At 36.2% G+C, this 15,090-nt stretch overlaps 3 protein-coding genes across 4 annotated transcripts; 2 read left to right on the top strand and 1 right to left on the bottom strand.

Moving 5' to 3' along the window:
- Positions 1 to 213: 213 nt before the first annotated feature.
- Positions 214 to 3,999, bottom strand: LOC101897556 (fas-binding factor 1). 2 transcript variants are annotated; one of them, XM_020034687.2, is made up of 4 exons: positions 3,741 to 3,999; positions 3,543 to 3,673; positions 2,093 to 3,482; positions 214 to 1,790 (listed from the first exon to the last, which is right to left on the bottom strand). In XM_020034687.2, the coding sequence occupies exons 3-4, from the start codon at positions 3,451 to 3,453 to the stop codon at positions 242 to 244; spliced, it is 2,910 nt and encodes a 969-aa protein (XP_019890246.2). In that variant the 5' UTR covers positions 3,454 to 3,482; positions 3,543 to 3,673; positions 3,741 to 3,999; the 3' UTR covers positions 214 to 241. The 2 variants fall into 2 exon arrangements, with proteins under 2 accessions (XP_019890246.2, XP_058977081.1); XM_059121098.1 differs by having other exon boundaries at positions 2,093 to 3,478.
- A 384-nt stretch (positions 4,000 to 4,383) lies between these two features.
- LOC101895527 (cytochrome c oxidase assembly protein COX11, mitochondrial) lies at positions 4,384 to 5,519 on the top strand. The gene is made up of 3 exons (XM_005177600.4): positions 4,384 to 4,848; positions 4,906 to 5,229; positions 5,289 to 5,519. Exons 1-3 carry the CDS (start codon positions 4,627 to 4,629, stop codon positions 5,448 to 5,450), a joined length of 708 nt encoding a protein of 235 aa, XP_005177657.2. The 5' UTR covers positions 4,384 to 4,626; the 3' UTR covers positions 5,451 to 5,519.
- An 882-nt stretch (positions 5,520 to 6,401) lies between these two features.
- LOC101895701 (glycosyltransferase 25 family member) lies at positions 6,402 to 13,491 on the top strand. The gene is made up of 6 exons (XM_005177601.4): positions 6,402 to 6,820; positions 7,682 to 7,910; positions 8,028 to 8,608; positions 11,896 to 12,024; positions 12,098 to 12,355; positions 12,523 to 13,491. Exons 1-6 carry the CDS (start codon positions 6,585 to 6,587, stop codon positions 13,010 to 13,012), a joined length of 1,923 nt encoding a protein of 640 aa, XP_005177658.2. The 5' UTR covers positions 6,402 to 6,584; the 3' UTR covers positions 13,013 to 13,491.
- Positions 13,492 to 15,090: the final 1,599 nt, after the last annotated feature.

The raw sequence follows: 15,090 nt of genomic DNA, 5'->3' as shown, positions 1-15,090 counted from the left end.
TTCAAAACTATCTCTTGGTCCTCCAAAAATCTACAATTATTAACTTCTTAGTCCTCCAAAAAAACTCTTTAAAAAAACGAAAATCTTCACCTTTCTGGTTCTCTCCAAAGAATATTCTTTGGGTCTCCAAAATATTTTTTCTTCCAAATCAATAATTATTGGTCAGTTGGTCCCTCGATATTTCCAAAACAATTAAATTCTTCTTTCAAAATCTCCTCTGTTGAAAAATCTCTCATTTATTTCAATTTCTCTTCCCACCATATTCATCTTCATTTCGATTCGAATTTCCCACTTGATTCGAAGATTGTACCATTTTCTTGTGATCATCATCGAGCAGTAGCATCTCCCATCCGGCCATATTTCCAGATGATGTCATTTTACGCAACGAGTCCGCAATATTTGCATCCAGCAGACGTTCCACAGCATTACTCTGGCCCATAAAATCCATATTTACGGAATGGTTTTGGCGATTCATGGGCAATTGGAACTCTTCCAGGGGTTTGTCATAGACCAAAGATATGTTCCGATTTAAATTCTCCGTTATATCTTTATTTTGTTGCGACAATTGACAGAGTGAACATTTCGTTTGTTGTGACAATTTCGTCTTCAGAGCATGCAAGGCAATGCGATCCTGAGCCAAGAGCAAACGTTCCTGTGACAGATTCGATTCTTTTTCGGCAATTTCTTGGGTTCGCTGTTGCAACATTTGTATTTTATTGTGATAGAATTGTTCGGCCATTTTGGCCTTTTGTTGGGTCTCTTGGGCCACACGCTCAGCCATGCGAAAGGACATTAGCTCCTGTTGCAGTTCTTCCTCCTTGACGCTGAGAGCATGTTCCTTGTCCGCCAAATCACGTTTTTGTTGTTCCAAGTGACGTTGCATTTTGTAGTAACGCTCACGTTCCACATCAGCTTTGCGTGAGGCATCCTGGGTCACCTGCATGGCAGCTTCAATTTCCTGGCGTTCCTTTTGCGTATTGGTATTGGCATGCAGCCGCTTTTCCAAATCAAATTTAGATTTTTCCACCTGTAACTGGGCACGCTCCTCTTGAATTTGACTCTGCAAACGTTGGGTCTCCAGCAGTTGGAATTCCTTCAAATCTTTAATGCGCTCTTCATCTCGCAGCATTTGCTCCCGAAAGAATTCCCGCTCCTTGGCAAATGCTGCCTTCTCCGCATCCAAGCTGGCCAATTTTTGCCGTAACTGCCAATTTTCTTCGGCCGATTCTTTGGACATTTTTGTCATTTGTAACTCCAAAGTGCTGACCAACTCCATTAGCCTATTTTTCTCGGCCTCATTGGATTCTTCGTGGATTTTAAGTCTTTTCTCGGCATCTTCGAGTTTGCGTTCACGCAATTCCAGTTTCTTTTCCCTCTCCAAATGCAGCTGATCAATTTTATTTTGCATATTTTCTTTGAGTTCACTGAGACCGCCCGTCAAATCGCTGAGATTCGAAGATGCCACCCGCAGACATTCCAAATAGGAGACGTTTTCTTGAACCGCTGCAAATTCCAACATTTTTGCCTGTCTAATGTTGTCCAGCATTCGTCGATGTTCTTCTTTTAACATTTCCAAGTCCTCTTCTTGGTTCTTCTTCAACTTTCGCAATTCGTCTTCATGATCCTGTTTGAGATTTTGTATTTCTTCGGTGTAGTTGGTTTTGAGTTGAGTTTTCTCCTCCTCCAAGGTGTCGATCTTTTTTTGGAAATGTTTCTGTAGCTCTTCAATTTCAGATTTTAAACGTTTCTCCAGATTCGAGAGATGTTCTTCCAGGACTTCGATTTGTTTTCTGAAACAAGAGGTGGAAAGGAAAAATTAAAAATCAGAAAAGAGTTGTGGGTCTTCCTAGGTAAGGCTAATATGTATTTTCATGGAAGAACCATAGATCTTCAGGCTAATAGGTCCTCAAATAAGTCTTCTCATAGAAGTCCAGTAGGTCTTCTCAGAAAACCCACATTTGTCTACTCAACATAGAGCAATAATTCTTCTCATAGGTCAATAGGTCTTCTAGGAAAATACCAATAGGACCAATTAGATCTCCTCCCAAAAGTCCAATAGATCTTCTCGTTGAATTTGATTTATGTTCCTTACTTGTAGGTCTTCTCCAGTATTTCAATTTCCCTTTCGTAATTATTTTTGGTATTGGCCACCAATTCTTCCAGGCGCAAATTTTCTAATTCCAAACGTTTGTTATCCGCCTCCAATTGGATTACATCCATTTCATGTTGTTTCTCTCTTTCTCTATGATCTCCATCCTCTGACTCCTTCACCTTGGGTTCCCTCTTATAACTCTCCTGAGAATTCGGATTTCCTTCATCCCAATCTCCCATTGAAGCCTCCACAGCCGGTGGCTGGGACATCAACAAATGCAAATGGGTATTAATTCGATTCTGTTGCTGCTTGATGAGATCCTCCAATTGCTGGTGACGTTGCATTTGCTGTTGCAACAATGTCTGGAATTGCTTTTCCTGTTGATGCAGTAGTGTATTCTGGCGCTGTTGCATTTCCATGAGCACTTTTTCTTGCTGTTTCATTTGGGCAGCCATTAGCAGTTGTTGTTCTTGATATTTAAGGGCAGTGAAACTTTGCTTGGCCTCCAGATTCATGGTATTCATCAGGCGGATATTATGAGCCGTGGAGTCGAGAATCATAATATCTTGTGGTTCTTGGTTATTTGCATCGTCCTTTGGAGCAGGTGCTGAATGCCTTTGGGTGTTTAAAGTTTCTTCCGGCGGGTCTTCATAGTGTTCCTCTCGAACATCAGGTACTTGCAGAATTTCTGCAGTATCTTGGGTTCTACTGGCTGGCGGAATATTCGATTTTGGAGTTTCTGGGCGAATGGCAGTTTTTTGTGTTGACTCTGGTTCCGTTTCCACATTTAAGCCCAACCAATCCGCTGTATTGCCTTTTTTCTTTGCTTTTGGAGTTGATCGGCCCGAAGAACTGGGCACATTCGTCTCCCTGTCCTTGCTAAAAAGACCCAAAGGGTCGGGGTTTTGTAAATTTGAACTTCTACGACCGGCCGATGTTTTCGGCCTTGTTTGGGTTTGCAAAATATTTGAAGTATCTGTTGTGGTATCGGTGGATTGTCTTGAAATGGTTGGTGGTTTCGATGATGGACCCGCTGTCTGTGGTCTTTTGGTCTCCAGTGGGGTGAGGAGATCATCAAACAGGTTTTGCGATTTATTAAGGCCTCCTTTTGGCTTTTTCGGATCAAATCCCAAGTCATCATCATCGTCGTCATTGTCGCCATCTTTTTTATCGGCAAGTAGAGATTTCACACCCAGTGATTTTGTTACGGTCTTACGTGGCGCCGGCACACGGGAATCTTTTCCATCATCTATGCCAAACAAATCTTCCATTGGATCAGAAATTTTGGATGTGGGCTGTTTCGTTTTCTTAGCTCCAAAGAAATTATCAAAATCATCCAAACCATTGTCACTAAGATCCATGTTGGTGGTGGAGGATTTCTAAGGTCTTCCTAGAAGAAAACAAGAGAAAATTAGAACTAAAAAGTTTTAGTGGCTCATAATTGTCATACCCTTCTCTTTATGGACAATCGGAAATATTAGGAAATTTCAATAAAAATAAACGTTTGCTTCAATCGTCCAATGACAGTCCTTTCGTTCCCCATAAAATCCTAATGACTTCGGAAGTGCCTTTACGCTTTTACTAATTTACGAAAATGGGAAACAAAAATAAATGAAAATACAAAAAAAATGATAATTCATTTACTTACTGTGTCTTGTAAAATTAAATTGCTGATCAAAAACGTTGTATATGAACTAAATATCCCTTTTTTTGTTAATAAATGTAGCAACATTTCTTAACCTTAAAGTCAACGTAACTCTTTTTATTCATTTACACTTCATCTGCAAGCGTATGTCCATTTTAGTAATATTATTTCATATTTCAACTGTATTTTGTTTTATTAAATGTTTAATATTTCAATTATTAAGTGGTTTCTTTTGTCAACAAATCCGTTTTTACTTGATTTTAATTCTTTTTAACAGGGTGGTTACTATGTTACCGTTTCCTAGCAACCGTTATAATTTTTCACAGTTTGAACATCACAATTGGTGACAGAACCAATCATGGTATTCAAATGGTAATTGATGATAACACTGTTCTATTTATTCTTATCAGAATTCGGCGGTTTTAATTTTTTTCTATTTACAGTTAAAGAATGTGTATTTGGTATGTTTTTCAAAAGATAATGCCACTTATCCTTCCTTGTCTTTTCTCTTTAACACGGCCAAATGTTTACTCCAGAGTCACAGCCGACATACTACCATGCCATCGCCGTCAAAAACTTCGTTCGCCTTCGCTTTCTGTGTGGGCATACCATGATTGCATTGCCTCCGTGTCTCATTCGTAAACAACAAAGTCTCTCGGTATTATGCATTACACCCATTCGTAACAACACCGGTTCTGGGAGATTTTGTTTTCCGTTTATTTTTTATCGTCGCATTATGTTTTGCCTTCACATTTGTTTCGTTGGGGACGTTTTTTATTTTGGTGTTACATGTGAGACATACGTAACAAACCGATGCAAAAAGAACGTGAGCCAACGGAGGAGAGGAGTTAATAAATAAAAAATCAACCAATTTTAAATAACAAATAAAATGTTTCGCTTTATACGACAGTTAAGTACAAAATGTCTGCGCCACAATATACAATCAACAACACAACGGTTATTCTCCGCACAAAGGCCGGCTGGAGGAAGTGGTCCTGAATCCATTAGGAAAATGAAAGTAAGATCTACGCTATACTATGTCACAGCCGGTGGGGTATTGATTGTCGGTTTGAGCTATGCAGCCGTTCCGCTATACCGAATGTTTTGTCAGGTAAGATCAAAGAAGCACTGACTTGAGAATACATTTTAAATAATTTGTTCTTGCCAGGCATACAGTTACGGAGGCACTACAAGTCAGGGTCACGATGCCGAAAAGGTGGAAACAATGGAAAAGGTGAAAGATCGCATAATAAAGGTACGCTTCAATGCTGACGTTGCCTCCTCAATGCGTTGGAATTTCCGACCACAACAGTATGAAATTAAAGTGGCACCTGGGGAGACTGCTTTAGCTTTTTATACTGCCAAAAATCCCACAGATCATCCGGTAATAGGTATAAGTACCTATAATGTGGTGCCCTTTGAGGCGGGAGCCTATTTCAATAAGATACAATGTTTTTGTTTCGAGGAACAACAATTAAATCCACACGAGGAGGTAGGTTCCAAAAGATAATTTTAAAAGTTTTCGAGTTTAACATTTCTTTTCTAATTTAGGTCGACATGCCTGTGTTTTTCTACATTGACCCGGAATATGTCAAGGATCCCAAATTGGAAAATGTCGATAGCATTACATTGTCGTATACATTTTTTGAGGCAAGAGAAGGTTTGAAATTAAATTTCCCCGCCTATGCGAAACCCCATACAGCGGTAGCGTAATGTTGTTATTTGATATTGTTGTAAATAAAATGAATTTTTGGACAAAAGAAATTAGTTAAATTGAAAAAATATGTTTCTTGAAAATGGTTATTTTGTTTAATGGCGGAAAATTATAATAGAAATGATCTACTTTGGCTATAAAAACATTTTTTTAACTGCCGGGTTCTATAAGTACCATTCGTCTGAACTGGAAATCGTAACACCTATATTCTCAGCCTAAGACGCATACGGATTTGCTTGTGTTCCTTGATATGACAGTCTCCTAAATGATTAGGGCATTAATCTTAGCAGTTTAAATAGAACATGTAGAAATGTTTTTATCCGCGAATAAAAAAGTTTTTGGTAGTTTTAAATTAGATGGAATTATCCATGGTACTATGGAATTATTTTAGAGTCCTGCCCCAAAGAATCCAGTCAGTTGACATATATCTCCGTCTATATTTAATAATCACTTGATTAAAAAAGTTTAGTGTTCTAAAATACTTGTTTTTTTTTAATAAAAAATTGTGTTAACGGGCGAAGTATTTAAGAAAATTCAAAAAATTAATACTAGATTGCCCAAATTTAAACCAAAAACTTGTTTTTTTTTTCAATTAAACAATAAACTTAACCAAATCTCAACGCCGGCAAAAATATTAATGACGGCGTATGGATGCTAAGAGTCGGCAATGAAGCGGTGAGAAAATGCTGAGATACGGAGTTTTCTGACAGAAACAAAAGAAATAATAAAACATTTTTCTACAGGAAAGAAGAAATAAGATGGGTGATGCATAAGAAAAATGCACTTGTTTTCTTTTTTCATTCCTTCAAACAATTTACCCGGCGTTTGTTTGACGACGTATGACTGTGAGTTTTAACGCTCTCCCTCTCTTTCTCTCTCTCCTTGCTGCAACTACAAATGACAACTGCACCGTGTAAACACGTCTATATAAAGAATGAAAATGCAACAACAACAAAAACAAAACCATAAAAGATAGTTTAGAAAAGAAAAACTCAAAATCGTATGTAGCGCACGGATAACATTCCGAGTCATTCATTAACCAGCAGCAGAACCAGACGAACGTTCACCCGCACACATTCACCGTCACTCATACACACATTGCGGCAGTCTAATCTAAACAAAAGTGTATTGAAATGAGAATTCTATGGATATTTTTACTTTTAACCGGATGTAGCCTGTGGACGGGTACATATGGAAAAACTCCACCCCCATCGGTGGAACGTATTGCCCATTTGCTGCCCGAGGATTTGGGTGATTTGCCACCGAAAGTTGTCATTGCTCTTTTGGTAAGAAACAAGGCTCATGTCCTGCCATTGGCTTTAACCTATTTGGATCAATTGGATTATCCCAAGGATAGGATTGCGCTGTGGTAAGTGGAAAAATTCTTAAGGTTCTTGATTTTGAATATTGATGATCCTTTTTTGGTATTATTTAAGATTTTATGGGTTGACCGGTATATAAGGCTCAGGATGGGTTCTTGGAAATTTATATTCTGAAGTTTTAGTGCATCATCCCAGGGTCTTCAAGTCCATTTTAGAAGTATTTTTATGGTTTCCACAAGTAAATCTAAGCTAACTGCCATAAGGATAGCTATTAAACCACGTCGTCAAGGTCCAAAAAATATTGAAAATGAAGAATTTTGATGGGGAATTATAGTTTGTGGAACGGAATAAGGATCATAAGCATATACAGACTTTGTGATGGACTTAACATGCTTATGTTGGTTTTTTGAAAACTTAAGAAATATCCAAAGTTTCAATTTTTAATAGTCCAGGAAAGACATAGGGGAAAAAACGGAACATAAAAATGAATCAAAATCGGAAAAATTTATCCCTTTGCAGAAAACTAATTTTTTCGCTTAGAAAATATTCCATAGCAACTATCCTTTCAGTCTCAGGCATCAAATAGGAAACAAAATCGAAAAAAATAAGTTTATCGGTAAAAAAAGGTCATGGATGAAAATGATGGGTTCTTTATAGCTTCCAGTACTCTCTTAAGTGTACTTCAAGAAACCTTCTGTGTAGCAATTACCTTTCCAATCTCAAAGGTCAAACAGGAAGTTTTATTAAAAACTCATATATTTCCTTTTTCGGCTACTCTCTCTGGTAAAGACTCTATTTTCTTTAAAAAGACTGCCTTACCAAAATTTAAGATTCCCCCCCAAAAAAGCATATTTTCCATTCGAAAAATCACATATTTATAATATTCTTATCTCTTCCTCAAATTCCAGGATTCGTTCCGATCACAATTCGGATGCCAGCGTGGCAATCCTAAGCGAATGGTTAAAACATGTGGAACCCCTTTATCACAGCGTTGACAAACTCTTCAACGATACCGATCAACGTCATGAAGATGAAAAATCCCTCTTGGATTGGCCACAAGCACGTTTCCATCATCTTATCAGCCTGAAAGAAGAAGCATTCGTATACGCACAAAAAATCTGGGCTGACTATATATTTGTAAGTAACTCAATTCTCTTATCTCTTAAGTCACTTGTGCCACTTATGCATTTTATGTTTTGATTTTTATTCATTTCCCTAATCTCTTACTTGTTTTTTTTTTTTTTTTTTTTGTAGTACTTGGATGCTGATGTCTTGCTGACCGAACCACGTACCCTTAAACATTTAACAAATTTGGGTTTGCCAATTGTGGCACCCATGTTGCTGTCAGAGGGATTATATTCGAATTTCTGGTGTGGCATGACCCCAGACTATTATTACTTGCGTACCGATATGTATCGGGAAATCTATAATGTTCAGCAGGAAGGTGTCTTCCAGGTACCCATGATTCATAGTGCCGTTTTGATAAATGTCAACTATAATGGTTCATCGTATTTGACTTTTGATCGGGAAAATCTAAGAACACAATTGCAAAATGGCCTGGAATATGCTGCCAGTTTGGGTGAACAATGTCGCATGTATGATGGCCCCGTAGATGATATTATTGTGTTTGCCATATCGGCTAATTGTTCAAAGATTCCATTATTTATCACCAATGAAGTGCCGTTTGGTTATATTTTACAACCTCTGGAAAATACCGATCAACTTGAACAGGACTACAAACAATTGCAGAATATCAAGACAAATATCATACACGATTTGGGTCAGGTGGCTGAGGTTAAGGAATATCTGAAACCCTTCGAAAGGAAAGAAGAAAAGTAAGTAGATGAATTTTTGGAATATACCTATAAAGGCTAAAAAAGTTGGTAGGCTATTTGGAATATAGACTTTGTGTGAAAAGAATTACTTAAATATTTTCAAAATTTTGGTTTACTGATAAAACTAATTCAAATTTTCTGAAAAACACAAACACAACTTGTGTTCACATTGATAACCCCTTAACCCCCTTACTTTGCCATATTATCAGTATATACCCCAATTTTTTATTTCAATTAAAAAAATGAAAAAAAAAACATAGACATTGAGATCATATTTCTTTTTATCAGATCAAATTTTCTTCACACATTTCGTGAATACTTAAATGATGTTGTTTTGACTTTTACCAATACATGGATGTGATGATACAATTTCAAAATATAAACACACACAAGCATATGCACCATATGTACATGCTGCCATGTCGAGATGTCCACCATGAATTTTGGAGGAGCGAGACAATGAAATCAAAATTTAAAGTTAATTTCCATTTTTTTATTGTTCTTGGAAAGCAGATTCTTTTAGTAATCGGACTACACTAGTACATAATGCAATACATATATGAAAAAAATAAATGGAAAAATATACAAAAATGTACACATGCCAAAGCATAACACATAAATTGTATTTAATTACAAACTATTTAGAACATCTGTGTGTGTGTGGTTTCATATGCACATGCAATGTGCTGGAATTGTTTTGCATTTTGTGTATCCATTCATCCAATTTTCTGAAAGATTTTGCAAATCAAAAGGCAAAGAGACCGGCAGAGAAGATAATATAAACAAACATTGCAAGTTCTCTTTGATCTTCTCTCTTTATATTTTTAATCAAAGCCATGTACACCATTTCTGTGTGAAAATTAAAAAAAAAAATTATTTCAAAATAATTTAATTATTTTTTTCAAAGTAATTTCATTATTTTTTCAAAATAATTTAATTATTTTTTTAAATAATTTAATTATTTTTTCAAAATAATTTAAATATTTTTATTAGCCTAGGGTCTTTAGTGATATAAAATTATTTTATAATCTGGTCTTCCTCGATAAAAAAAAAAAAATTTTTTGCAACCGAAAAAAAATATTTTTTTAATAAAAAAAAAAATAAAAAAATAGATAAAATAAACAAGTTAAAAAAGCTGTAAGTTCAGCCGGGCCGAACTTTTAATACCCTCCACCATTTGCAACGAATTTGGAAATTTTCAAAAAATAAAATCCTTAAAAAATTCTGTTAAAATTTTAAAAATACCGAATATAGCCGTTATATTGGGGTCTATACGACGTGAACATACATAGGCATTGTTTGTCATAAGCCATTACCATATTCAAATTCGAAACTTGAAATAAACGGTGAATAATGTAGCTAATATCATCAAAATATCGTATATAAGGAGGTGCCGTTAAATTGGAGCTGTGGGAAGACCTGGACCAGCATAGACAATTTTCTGTCACAGACTGTAGCATCCATTACGAACTTCAAATACCACATCTCAAACAATTTCGGTGGGTATTGTACCTAAAATCGTCAAAATACCGAATATAGGGAGGTAACGTTATATGGGGGCTATACGAAGACTTGGACCTACGTGGCCCATTTTCTATCTTAGGCTATAGTATCGTTTACGAACTTCAAATGTCAAATTTGAAAGAATTCCGGTGAATAATGTCGCTAAAATTATCAAAATACCGAATATCGGGAGGTACCGCTATATGGGGGCTACACGAAGACGTGGACCTGCACAGACAATTTTCAGTCTTAGGCCGTAGTATTCATTACGAACTTCAAATACCTAATTTGAAACAATTCCGGTGAATAATGTCGCAAAAATCATCAAAATACCAAATTTCGGGAGGTACGGTTATATGGGGGCTATACGATGACGTGGACCTACATGGCCCATTTTCTGTCTTAGGCTGTAGCATCCATTACGAACATCAAATACCAAATTTGAAACAATTCCGGTGAATAATCAATCAAAATACCGAATATCGGGAGTTACCGTTATATGGGGGCTATACGAAGACGTGGACTTGCACAGACAATTTTCTATCGTAGGCTGTGGTATACATTACGAACTTCAAATGCGAAATTTGAAAGAATTCCGGTGAATAATGTAGATAAAATCATTAAAATTCCGAATATCGGGAGGTACCGTTATATGGGGGCTATACGAAGACGTGGACCTGCACAAACAATCTCTTGTCATAGGCTATAGAATCCATTACGAACTTCAAATACCAAATTTGAAACAATTCCGGTGAAAAATCAATCAAAATACCGAATATCGGGAGGTACCGTTATATGGGGGCTATACGAAGACGTGGACTTGCACAGATAATTTTCGGCCGTAGGCTGTAGTATTCATTACGAACTTCTCATACCAAATTTTAAACAATTTCGGTGAAAAATGTAGCTAAAGCCGTCCAAATACCGAATATCGGGAGGTGCCGTTGTATGAGGGCTATACGAAGACGATGACCTGCACAGACAATTTTCTGTCTTAGGCTGTAGTATTCATTACGAACTTCAAATACCAAATTTGAAACAATTCCGGTGAATAATGTCGCTAAAATCAACAAAATACCGAATATCGGGAGGTACTGTTATATGGGTAGCTATATGAAGACGTGGACCTGTACAGACAATTTTCTGTCATAGGCTGTAGCATCTATTACGAACATCAAATATCAAATTTGAATCAATTCCGGTGAATAATGTCGCTAAAATTATCAAAATACCAAATATTGGGAGGTACCGTTATATGGGAGCTATACCAAAACGTGGACCTACATGGCCGATTTTCTGTCTTAGGTTGTGGTATCCATAACGAACTTCAAATACCAAATTTGAAACAATTCCGGTTAATAATCCCGCTAAATTCATCAAAATACCGAATATCGGGAGGTACCGTTATATGGGGGCTATACCAAAACGTGGCCCTACATGGCCCATTTTCAATACCAAAAGTCCTGCAGACATAATATACATTTGAGTATCATTTTATCAATCTACTTCAATTCGTTCGGAAGCTAGAGTGATTTTCACAGACGGACAGACATCGCTAAATCGACATAAAATTATATGCTGATCAAGAATATATATACTTCGTGGGGTCTAAAATGTATATTTCGAGGTGTTACAAACGGAATGACAAACTTAATATACCCTCCATACTATGGTGGAGGGTATAAAAATAATGATTAAAAATTGAATATTTTTATCTTTTCCTTAAATTTAAATAAAAAAATCTTTTACATTTTGTCTAATTTTGTTTTTAATTCTCTTTGCAGAGACAAGCTTAGCTTGGATCACATCTATATGATTAACCTCGAGCGGCGGCCCGAAAGACGTGAAAAGATGTTGAAACTTTTCGAAGCCCTAAACTTGGATGTTGAGTACTTCCCGGCTGTTGATGGAAAGTAAGTTGTTATTGGAACCTATTTCGCAAGAAACAAACAAATTAAAAATAATTTTTGTTTTATTCTCCTCCAGACGTCTTACCCCTGAAATGATCAAGGAGCTCGGTATTAAATTCCTGCCAGGCTATGAGGATCCCTATCATCATCGTCCCATGACTTTGGGTGAGATTGGTTGTTTCCTGAGCCACTATCACATTTGGCAGACAATTGTGGAGAAACAACAAAAGGAGGTATTGATATTGGAAGATGATATACGTTTCGAACCCTATTTCAAGGAGAAGGCCTTGGGTGTCATGGAACAAATACGCAAAGTCATTGATTACGATTTGGTGTAAGTAGAAAAATTATTGGTTTGTTCCAGAATCTGCAAGAATCTTTTAGTTTTGCTATATTTTCCGATATCACAAAGAAAAGGACATTCTTGCATTTCTGGAACAGAGCATAAATTGAATTCTTAAATGGGTGATAATAATTTAATAACTCTTTTCAATGATGCAGGTACTTTGGCCGTAAACGCCTAAAGGATGAGGTTGAACCCTGGGTTGATAATACTGAAAATCTGGTGCATGCTGGCTATTCGTATTGGACATTGGGTTATGTTATCTCTCTAAAGGGAGCTGAAAAACTACTAAAGGCCAAACCCTTGGAAAAACTCTTGCCGGTAGATGAATTCCTACCCATTATGTTCAACAGACATCCTAACAAAACATGGGCTGAAGCATTCCCCGAACGTGATCTCTTGGCTTTTAGTGCTGCACCTTTGCTGTTGTATCCCACCCATTATACCGGTGATTATGGCTATATTTCAGATACTGAAGATTCCTATGTCATTGAATCACATCAAACCAATAAGTCCCCCTCTGCTGCCCAATTGAAAAGTGATCCAGAGAGGTCATTTCTGGTAGAGCCACGTTTGGATAGCACAAATGTGGATTTATCTGAGCAAACAACAATAACAGCTGATGCTAAATCTCGTGATGAATTTTAATTGCCATTTTTAATTTACAAACATTTTTTTTCGTAAGCATTTCAAGCAACAATCCAAACCAAATATTATTCATGCTTTTTTTTGTCATAGTTTTTTAAGAAAAGAAACGCACAACGAGTTTATTTTTTAAGTAATACGGATCATCTTTGACGGATCTTTATGTGCCTTAGTAGTTTGTAATGTGTATTTGTAGCAATGAAATCAAAAAGTAAACGAAACTCATGATTTCATAAAATCATACCCCCCATACACCCACACATTCTCTTTACAAATACATTTAAGAAAGTAAAAAAACATCAAGTTCCCATAAATCTTAAGTTTATTTCATTAATAAAAAATGAATCTCAAACATTTTCTTATGACCTATAAGAAAAAAGAAAACACGCCCACACATATACTCACAAAAAATAACTATCAAATTGTAATAAAAAATAAGACTATAGACAAGAAATAAAAAACTCAAATCATATCAACTATTCAACTACTGAAAAAAAATATTTACATAAAATTTGAAATGTTTTATTTATAACAGGTCCTTTTGTAATGCGGTATTTTCTTGAGGCAATTTTTTTGTTATTCTATAAAAATAATTAGGGTCTGGTTTTGTATGGCCAATACGAAAAGGAACTCGAAAGAAAAACATAAATTCCATGAGTTTTTCTAAAAAAATAATAATCAAAAATTTGAAAAATAACTATGTAACGGATGTTTTTTTAATATTTAAGTTCGGCCGGGCCGAATTTTGAATACCCTCCAACATTTTGAACGAATTTGGCAATTCTCAAAAACAATAAAATCCGTTAAAAATTCCCTTTAAATCTTAAAAATACCGAATGTAGCTGTAGGGTCTATACGATGACATGGACCTGCATAGGTAACTTTTGTCATAAGCCATTACAATATTCAAATGCAAAACTTAAAAAAAATAGTGAAAAATGTAGCTAAAATCATAAAAATAACGAATATCGGGAGGTACCTTTATATGGGGGCTACATGAAGACGTGGACCTGCACAGACAATCTCCTGTCATAGGCTGTAATATCCATTGCGAACTTCAAATACCAAATTTGATAGAATTCCGATGAATATTGTCGCTAAAATCATCATAATACCGAATATCGGGAGGTATTGTTATATGGAGGCTATACGAAGACGTGGACCTGCACAGACAATTTTCTGTCTTAGGCTGTAGTATCTATTACGAACTTCAAATACCAAATTTGAAACAAATCCGGTGAATAATGTCGCTAAAACCATCAAAATACCGAATATCGGGAGGTAGCGTTATATGGGGGCTATACGAAGACGTGGATCTGCTCAGACAATTTTCTGTCATAGTATTTTCTGTAGTATTGATTTCGAACTTCAAATACCAAATTTGAAACAATTCCGATGAATAATGTAGATAAAATCATTAAAATACGGAATATAATGAGGTACCATTATATGGGGGCTATACCAAAACGTGGACCTACATGGCCCATTTTCAATGCCAAAAGTCCTGCAGACATAATACATATTTGAATAAAATTTTATCAATCTACTTCAATTCGTTCGGAAGCTAGAGTGATTTCCACAGAGGGACAGATGGACGGACATCGCTAAATCGACATAGAATTTTATGCTGATCGGGAATATATGTACTTTGTGGGGTCTAAAATGTATATATCAAGGTGTCACAAACGCAATGACAAAGTTAATATACCCTCCATACTATGGTGGATGGTATAAAAAGTGCAAGATCTTACACCGCAACAGAAAGAAAATAGATTCAAAAGAGCTAAAGAGTTGCTTCGCTTGTGGAGAACTGACGAATTTGGTTTTCTCCGTCGAGAAAACATTCGTTGTCCAGCAGTTTGTAAACAAACAAATTGATCGTGTTTACTTTGCCAAAGAGGTGAGCTGAAAATGTGCACCTTCGGTTGGCCACCAGAACTCAAGCGCCGGCCATGGTGATGGTGTGGTCTTTTTTTAACAGAAAAAGTATTAAAAACTTAATATTGAAAATCTAAGAACGAGTTCATTAAAGAAGTCCAAAAGGACCTATAATGCTGTCAATAAACATTACTGAGCATTTT

Source organism: Musca domestica, unplaced genomic scaffold, assembly GCF_030504385.1.
Source record: "Musca domestica strain aabys unplaced genomic scaffold, Musca_domestica.polishedcontigs.V.1.1 189, whole genome shotgun sequence".
Classification (NCBI taxonomy): domain Eukaryota; kingdom Metazoa; phylum Arthropoda; class Insecta; order Diptera; family Muscidae; genus Musca; species Musca domestica.
Note: the sequence above shows the minus strand (reverse complement) of the source record. Positions and strands in the feature narration are given on the sequence as shown.

Coding starts and splice junctions, on each gene's coding strand:
- LOC101895527 (XM_005177600.4), top strand. CDS start 4,627: ATGTTTCGCTTTATACGACAGTTAAGTACAAAATGTCTGCGCCACAAT. Junction 4,849..4,905: donor TATACCGAATGTTTTGTCAG/GTAAGATCAAAG, acceptor TGTTCTTGCCAG/GCATACAGTTACGGAGGCAC. Junction 5,230..5,288: donor AATTAAATCCACACGAGGAG/GTAGGTTCCAAA, acceptor TTTCTAATTTAG/GTCGACATGCCTGTGTTTTT.
- LOC101897556 (XM_020034687.2), bottom strand. CDS start 3,453: ATGGATCTTAGTGACAATGGTTTGGATGATTTTGATAATTTCTTTGGA. Junction 1,791..2,092: donor ATACTGGAGAAGACCTACAA/GTAAGGAACATA, acceptor CTCTTGTTTCAG/AAAACAAATCGAAGTCCTGG.
- LOC101895701 (XM_005177601.4), top strand. CDS start 6,585: ATGAGAATTCTATGGATATTTTTACTTTTAACCGGATGTAGCCTGTGG. Junction 8,609..11,895: donor TTCGAAAGGAAAGAAGAAAA/GTAAGTAGATGA, acceptor TTCTCTTTGCAG/AGACAAGCTTAGCTTGGATC. Junction 12,356..12,522: donor GTCATTGATTACGATTTGGT/GTAAGTAGAAAA, acceptor TCAATGATGCAG/GTACTTTGGCCGTAAACGCC.